Consider the following 9,318-nt stretch of genomic DNA (forward strand, 5'->3'; position numbering starts at 1 on the left):
GATAGTTCTGGATGTGATCCAATCAAATCCAGCACTCACTCCATTATCACCCAATCAGATTTTGCCATACGGATCCCAGTCATCATTCGTCGAGTCAGTTGGCTCGTCCAGCTCTCATTACGCGACGCTACTTCAACAAATGGTGACACGCAAGCTCCGTTTAAATGCAGCATTTTACCATAGACTGGTTCGTGAGGGCAGGATCGCGATATGAATCCAGTCAGCCTACATAGATCACCTAATGTGTTCATAGTGTCGGTAAAATGCTAAGAGTGTCATCCAATTTCTTGCTTTCTATGACCGGCAATGTAAAAGAGTCATAATTAAGTTATAGGTGCTGTACTTGGATATGCAGATAATCTCGAATATTCGGATAAATCAGTAACAATATATTAGTAAGCAATGGCCAGCAATGTTGCATCTGTGTGGTTGGAGGTGATGAGCCAAAGCTAAAAGCACCATGTGTCGAACGATTTGATGACTCTAGCGTATTTGAAGAGGGAAACGCCCGATCGATGTCGATGTTGTATTCATCAAAACGTGATGAGCACTGATAAGAGGCTTAGTACAACGTACTATGGCGAAAACCAGGTGTTTGGTTTTCCAGAATATACTCTCCAGTGACTAACATTATATTTTATCGGGTCGTGCTCTCTTAAATGATACGTGAAGGTGCAACTAGACGCCGATACATCTTTCACCAACAGCAATCTCATTTAGTGGTGTACGTGGAGTATGGGAGTATCGTACCGTGATGATGTCGCCAAGCCATCCAGGTGCAGATCTAATAGTTTCAAATGGACTGGAAAAGCTGCTAGTGTTTGCTGGATTACAACACAATCCAACTGATGATGATGAAGATCGTCATGAAAAGCTTGATGGAGATCGGTTAATACGCTACAAACAAAAGTAGCTCTATGTTGTAAATGTGCTCTTATATCAATGATATGATCATCGCAGCTGACGCAAGACGACTTGAGAAATCAAGACAGAGCTCAAGATTTTGCTCGCGATGGAAAAGTTGGACAAGCACGAATTTAATCTCGCGATGGAGAATGTTTAAACCCGATGACCAAGACGTTGATGACCAAATAGATGCGTTAAATTTACGATGCCCAGTCAAGCAAACCTGCCGGATGCAGAGGTAGTGTTGGATTCAATTGAATTAGATCGAAGACGACGATGCTACAGTTGCTATCGATGGAATTCAGCAGGAACGATATGAGGTCGAAGCCGCACGGTTCTTTGATCCGCTTTGTGCTTACATAACCATCTATACGCGACTTGATGCACGCAGTAACGCAGCTATTGCGTGCTGGTGACAGATATCAGATAGCACAGCAACATGTCGACAGTTGCTCAATGACGGGTACCTGCTAGGGTCCATTTTGGTAATGAAAGGCTAAAATTCCCAGCGGTTGCGACGCTAATTTCGAGAGAGTCGGAATGAAGTTTACTTCGCCTATGCACCCAGAAATTGTTGTGGTCCATGGGATGCTCAAGGAGGTTTGTTAAAAAGTAAGACCTGCGGACGATTAGATAACCGGAGTGTAGCAGATTGGTAAGAAACTCAGGGCGCAGTATTAGTGACAACACGTTGACAATTTGTTTGACTGAATCTGATTTGGGAGATCATGACTTGAATGGTCATCGACGTGACGCCCGTATCAACGTTGGGTCAGCAAGCGGACATGCTAATCGAAGCACAAGACACCAAACGATACATTATTTTATGCAAGCGGTATGAGTTCTGAGCTATCAGTGCTACTGTCTGCATACATCTTACTGTAAAGGCTACACTTAGACATTACATGAAGGTACCTTCTGTATGCATGGTGTAATGTAATAAAGAAGACAACAGTATCGTGTTTCCAAATGCATACGTGATATGTTATTTAAAGTCACATACATTTTGTGTAAGACAGAATGCCTGTACTGTTGACGAGACCGACGTGTCTTTGTCTATGGAAGTGGGTGGCGTAAGCCAGTTACTTCTACTGGATAGTTTCCACGAATGTTGAAGTTCAAGCTTTCGAAGTTCAAGTTCCGTACACTCAAGATCGTTTAATATTTGAAAATCAGGTCCAACCTCAGTACACCCTCTGACTTATAAATCAGGAGCCCAAGGTATTATTTGTTCAAACCTCTAGGAGCCCTTGGGGTGGTTTGCATGTAGCTAGGAACAATAACTCATTTTTAATTGAGTTGCAAATTTACCTTTAAGGCATTAAGTCGTTCTTCTTCCCTACAAGTCGGGACTGTCCTTCTCCCACCACGTCGGTAATCGCTTCCTCGTCGCACTAGCGTGTGTGTTGAGGGACTGTTTGTAAACAGCGCCCTCTAACATAAAGACATAATACGGAGTGTTCGATTACCTTTCCTCATGTCGCCTAGAAGCTTATGACTGTGTTAGTTCTATGGGTTTCGGAAACTTGCGACCCCAGGGATGAAAGTAGTAATAACTCACCTGGTGGCATCCACCAATAATGTGAATGCGCCGATGACACATATTCAGGATCACATCAGCTGAGCCTTAATAAGTGAGCAAATAACACTCCCCACAAGGCTGATGATGTTAGGCATCTTATCCTTTGAAGCGAGAACCCTTTCTCTGGATATAGCAATTGAAAGCTGTCATAAATATGGTCGAGGTTTAGACGGGGCAACAGCGCTACAGTTGCGATCCAGAAGCGAGGTAACTGCGCGCCAGAATAACAATCATAATGAAGTTCCTTTGTCGAACCTGTTTAGAAGATGTGATTTCAGAACGTAAAGATTTGATGCGACATATGTAGTGGGAGTAGCATCACCCAATCAGACAAAAAAATTGAATTTACAGTTTTTTTGATATTACTGGCCTACATTTGCGTGAAATTTTCAGGTATACCAGCTCTTATCGCCGCAATGGCGTCAAACACTTATCTCAAAGCGAAGATGGTCACAATCTTCATGCAGAATATCCAGACAAGTGCGACTGACATCGTGACATTTCACATTCATCCTACCCCTTTCATGCTGTTGATGAGAGCCGCATTGCATTTCAAGTTCAACCTTCGTGACGCGAGGGTCAGATGGGGTGACAAGATTGGAAGCGCCTGAGGTGAAGAACTTCAGTTAAACAGAGAAGAAACAAGTAGGTCTCTTTGCTGCTGAGCAGTACCGCGTCACCTGTGACCTAGCTCTCATACTTGCGCCTTGCGGTGTCCTGTTTCATTAGAGGTGACGAGAACACCAGTTTTTCTATAAGAAATAGCTCATCGTTGTGCGCGGCGACAGGAGATTCACAGCGCGTCTTATCACCGGATAGGGGCGTGAATCTTGAAATTAACCAGATTTATTTTTATCGCGTCAAACAGCAGTGGCCACTTCCGAGGTAACAATGTGATTAAGACTTTCATTCGTGCATAGCTTCGAGTAGGTTTGTTGAGACAATGTAAATCGTGAAACTTGGTAGCGATCTTCTATGTTGAAAAGGCGACGGCAAGCAACGAATTGTGATGCTTAAATTAATATCGATTGAGCCGCAATTTTGGTGCAAACTCAATTTCAAAAAGGGATGTATTGCCAAACAGAATGGTAAGCTGTGGTAGCTCTTAGCTTAGGTGAGAAATAACATATACTGTTTATGAAAGACAGTGATGTCCAATCCTTTCAAGCGCGGGGAGCCACCTGAGCGAAATGCTCTGGATGTGATAGTTTATATCACATTGACCGATCAGCAACGATCAATCGCCTGGTGGACCAGCTCTATAGGCTTTATCGTGCACATGTACAAGCCAATTTCGACGATAAATATGTCAACAACCGTGCGAGGAGATTGACATAGAAACACTTGTTTGAGTGTGCGCGCTTTATTTGGCTTACCGCCGAAATAGAAAACGTATCTATGTCAGCCGATAAAACCTTCTTCTTAAAAGCTTGATTGAAATTTGTAATCTGTCATAAGTTTTGTAAGGATTGAGGCCACTCCAAGTTCAAAGGGACAAAATATTTTATATAAAATACATTATTTTTTTAAATAAAATATATTATACAAGAAAAAAAAATTAAATAAATATTTATTTTTAGGATTCAATTAATGTTGTATGCATTAAAAAATTCGGCTAGCTGACTACTGACACAAGCAATGTACAAATTCGCCGGTGCGGCACCGCATCCAACCAATTATCCAAAAGGGGCACCAAATGGTGCTGGAACGCGGCAAAAGTGATGCCTTACGAACGATTGTATTATGTGTACCCTGATTGTTATTCGAATCACCAATTATGTACGCTATGATCCTCCACTATTAACCAAAACTTCTGTTTTACTCTTAGCAAGAGCCAATGGAGATAACGCGTAATCGCAGTTTACTCTAGCAATCCTAACGCAGCAGAGAAGAGAAAGCCAGTATGTGACAAAAGGCTGCTTGAAATACAGCACTGTCGTGTTCAGCACAGCATGACTTGCTCTGCTGTAAAGTCACATGGATACTATAAAGATGATGCCTTGTTTCGCACATCTTATTGTCACCACATCTCTCACAAAGAATGTCAAGGTAGATATTCGGGATTCTCAAATATCTCGGGCTTATCATCTTGCAGCAAACCAACACACGCTGTGTCTGGCCTGTACGCCGAATATGTCGCCGTACCAATTGGCTAATAGCAACAATCGGGGTGGCATTTCGCGATGAATTCGGCTTATTCCTCATCTTAGACTTATACTCGTCAACAAAGGCACCTCACAAGTAATAATCAAGAGATTTCCGATAATGTTATATATTGCTTTGAGAGCGCTTTTATTGGTGGCCTTTCGACACGAGCGTGTAACGTGTTTCATTGCTTTAAACCGTTGACGCATGCATCAGCGCATTGAAATGCCGACTCATTAGTATGGGCCTAACTTTTGCTTTGAGAGCGCTTTTATTGGTGGCCTTTCGACACGAACGTGTAACGTGTTTCTTTGCTTTAAACCGTTGACGCATGCATCAGCGCATTGAAATGTCGACTCGTTAGTATGGGCCTAACTTTTGATTTTTCGAATTCGGCACCCGGGTATAACGACATTGTTGTTTTATGCACAAATATCACATCTGGCGACTTTGAATGTATCCGCTACCGGAAAGGATGCTGCCAAGCTTTTTTACGACACAGTGTGTCACGAAAAAGATTTGTCAGTTGCCATTGTTTATAATCGAGACCAGCTTGGCAGCGAACATTTGCCAAGCTTTTTTTGTGGCGATAAACCCATATAAAACACGTAAACCATTTACGAGCAGTAGATATATGGCCAGATGAAATGCATTCATTCCGAATCACTTGCTCGGACGTTTCGGTACTGACACAAATTGCTTTAGTTTGCGTTGGATAACGCAAAACATGCTTAAGGTCTCAGCGTATTTTTAAGTATTCATATAAATCTCCGCACTTCTTTTAGACCGCCTTATATTGGCCTTCGTCTTGATGGTGTGGGATTTGTCCATACAAGTTATATACGCATATATAAGCTCAATGCGTTTAAGCCCCATGCATCGAGCGCCAGACGCTTTTAAAAGGAGCCGGAATGTGCAAAAACCCCAAGTCGGTTTCATCGACAGACGACATACACATTTATATGTTGTGGTGGGAAGTTTTTTTTACTTTGCCGACCTACCTACACATACGGTGTCTGCGGTCTTATTAATTTCGAATATATTACACTGCACCCATCACGATTCTTGGAAACAAAGGATCTTTCGTTATTCCATCGATACTATGAACACACAAGGTGCTCTATGGGCTGGTCGGATCCATACCGCATTACTGCCCTCATGCAGCGGAGCTACCGTAGCTTATTGCTTGGTAGAAGCTAAGCTAAGGTCACAAGAACCAGTACGAGTGCAGCGAAATGCAATCCGCTGTTTTCAAGAGTAATTAAGACCTTAACCAAGGTAAAGAGTCTCTTTGTTCAAAAATGAGACTGTATTTAATTGTTTTAGTTGCGGCAGATCCACCAATATCCAAAACCTTAGATTTTCCTACTTTAATACAGTAATACCTATTTAGCGTAGTAAAACCTAATTTATATTGAAAAACCTAATTCATTTGCATTACTACTGGTAATCCTGACCAAAGTGGCTTCTTGTTACGGGGTAGCCGCACTATTATGTGATTACACCAACTTGTGTAATCCACACCTACGTACGGTCACGCCATCTTGTGTGACCCGCCCTTTCATACAAGGGTACGTGTAACTCCTTTACAATCTCCCCTTCAAAATTATGTATATCCACAATTCACATTTACTGTCGCCTCATACGAGGCTCGCGTGTCTGAGACACCGTTACGTTCTCAGACACGCGTTTCACGTGGTTGTGAACGTCACCATTCTCATCGAGAGAAGTCGGCGGCAGACGATGAGAATTTGCTCGATCGCTGTCCAATGACTTGCGATGCTCTTCGAAAGTTGAAGGACAAAGTCCGTCGCTATTAGCATTCCGCCGAGCATCTTTCCGAGGTTTTCTACCGCTGGGCGTAAGCCCTCGAGAGCCTGGAGCATTTCAAGCACTGATTGCTTCAGGTTGAGGATTATCGCGCACTGTCGGAGCGGCTCCTAGCCGTCGAGCAGACGAATACGTCCCTTCGTGCGGCGGTGGAGCGCTTTGCGCCGTTGGAAACGGAAATTGTTGCATTTGGTGCTCAGAACCAGCTGTTAGTTCAGCTTCTCGGTAACCGAGCGCCTTTGGGCGCCGCCCTGGTGCCAACGCTGCCGCGTTCACTTGCGCCGAATCCCGGTACGGTTTGTGGGTGCGCATCCTTCTCGAAAGGTTCGGCGTATACACAAGGCCTCACTTGGCCACGAGCTTAAAAGTTCTGATAAACCGTGGACGGGACTTTGTCTTCAGGACAGCAGAGACTGCATGTGCTGAAAGTTTTTAGATTTGCTAAAACCAGGTCATGGACCTTACAGTTTTCATAATTTCTGCTACTTCTTCATTCTGCATAGTCTTTCTGCATATCTTGGCTTTCAGCCATCGCATCACGAACGTATCGTAGGACACTCAGTCTGGTAGACAAGAACTCATCGACTTCTGTACGGACAGCGAGGGGGCCGAAATCAGCTAGACGTTCGGCTATTCTTCCCCGCCAAGCCCTGAGCCATGGGATGGCGGCATCAGCGGGACTTGAGGATTAATAAGTTCTTTCATGTAGAACAGCTTAAGCCGGTAGAGGGACGCACTACATTGTTCAGAGCAAACTCGACAATCGACAGCATGTCGCTACAGCGCTTCGGCGTCTCAGCGCAGACGCTGCGAAAAACGTCTTCAACGACACAATACAGGAGCTCAGTCTGACCATCGGACTGCGGATGGTCCACTGTTGACATAGCCAACTTGGTGCCCAGCATCCTGAAGGTTGTAGAACAAAATTTCTTAGCGAAGCGTGCGTCTCTAGCCAAGGCAATTGACTCCCGGGGTCTATCTTCTCGAAATACACAATCCACAAACACTGTCGCTGTACCCACTCCATCGATGGTGCCCGACACCGCAGCAAGATGAGCCATCTTGCTCAAACGGTCCACAAAGAACACACCCTTGTTCCTTCGACAGGCCAAAAACAAAGTCCATACTCATAGACTTCCAGCACCTGGAGGGTATTGGTAAACTGGCCAGCGGCACCGCCGCATTCGACGAGAGGTTCACTCTCTGTATCACACGTGCGCACATATGTGCTCGTTCATTTGTACAGCTTGGGCCACCAGTAGTGGCAACTCACCGAGCCGTAGGTCTTCTCACGACCGAGATGACCATTGCGTGGAGGTGTCGCGGACCTAAAAAAGATAAGGTTTTTCAAATTCTAATCGTGAAGGACCACAATTCGTGGCGAATCTGTCGAATAAGTGCTATATTACAGCAATTTGCTATTCAACAAATATCTGTGTTACCGTGCGTGCAGATACGCCGACAGTTTCTTGTCCGAGTTTCCAAACTCCTTGCTTCTGAGAGCCTGTAGCAGTGCTACACACATGCTATCACCCGCGTATGCGGCGCGGATCAAAATAGTCACTGACGACGTCACCATTGTGGCATGAGCAAGCTCATAATCAAGTCTGTGTGAGAACGCATCAGCCGAACCATTCTTCTTTCTTGGCCTTTACTCCACCTCGAAGTTATTCTGCAAAGATTAAGAGCCACCTCGCCATCTTCTGCTAGAGTTGGGGCGACTGAGTCGCAGTGCGTAAGGAAGGATGCATAATATGTGTAGATCACAAACGGCTTCAGCCGAGCATGTGCGCCATGGACTTGAAAAGTGCATACTTCATCGCAATTGATTCATTGTCGTGGACTGGGTAGTCCCTCTCCGCAGCTTTAAGCTGGTCAGTCGCGATGACCCGATCTCGCTTCTTGACGTCTGGTTAAAGCAGCGCACAGCCAATAGCAAGTCCGAAGTATCACAGACGACACTAGAATGGCGTTCGGGTTTGGCAACGCCGATATTGGTGTATAAAAGAGGCCTTTTTGACCCTGTCAAACGCCTCCTGATGCTTGGTGTCCCAGCACCATTCCGAATTCTTTTCAAGGAGATTCGACAATGGCCGTGCCATTTCCGAAAAAAAATGCTTTGTATTTGAGCAAGTAGTTGGCAAGGCCAATCACTTGCCCAAGTTCTTTTGGCTCTTTGGAACAAGCCAATCTACAATGGCCTTGACCTTAGCAGGATCCGCTCGAAGGCCACGCTTTCCAATGAAGCACCAAATAAAGGGGACATTGTCCGCACCGAAGATGCACCTATCGGCATTAGCATAGAGCTTGTTCGTGCGAAAACACTAAAGCACCGCTCTCAAATGGACGATGTGGTTTTTCTTATCTATCCTCCCGCTTCCCGAACGACGGTAGACGAAGATGTCGTTGAAGCATGTTTATGCATACGCCCGGTAGGGTCGGAATAGCTGTGCCACAAAACGATTGAATGTTGCTGGTGCACTTGACAGCCCTTGGTGCATCAGCAGCCACTCCCAGAGCATCCCGCTCGAAGTACTTACCGCTGTCAGCGGAATATCACTTGCTCTCATGAGTAATTGGTAAGTCGATTGTGCTGTACTTTGCACAGCCAACAATATTGTTCTGAAGAACATCCTTGCTAGGAATTGGCGTCTGTGCCGGAATGGAGGCAGCGTTTAGCTCATTTTAACCGTGAACAAAATACCACTTGCCGTGTGGCTTCAGGACGCAAAACTTGGGTGTCGAATGGGGGTGACTTGCTCTCACGCACCATTCCCGTGTCGTGTTTTGTACGGAGAAAGGCGTCAATGACGTCACACTGCTCCTTGGGCAGGGGTCATTGGCGTGTTACGCAG

General features: G+C 45.0%; 1 protein-coding gene across 1 annotated transcript; it reads left to right on the top strand.

The window, feature by feature from the left end:
• Nucleotides 1-139: 139 nt before the first annotated feature.
• On the top strand, nt 140-554 carry PHALS_07376 (uncharacterized protein; the record flags this gene model as incomplete). Its single annotated transcript, XM_024720831.1, has 2 exons — nt 140-187; nt 411-554. The coding sequence occupies 2 exons, from the start codon at nt 140-142 to the stop codon at nt 552-554; spliced, it is 192 nt and encodes a 63-aa protein (XP_024585991.1).
• Between the last annotated feature and the right edge of the window lie 8,764 nt (nt 555-9,318).

This window comes from Plasmopara halstedii, assembly GCF_900000015.1.
Source record: "Plasmopara halstedii genome assembly, contig: Scaffold_3109, whole genome shotgun sequence".
In the NCBI taxonomy this organism is placed as follows: Eukaryota; Oomycota; class Peronosporomycetes; order Peronosporales; family Peronosporaceae; genus Plasmopara; species Plasmopara halstedii.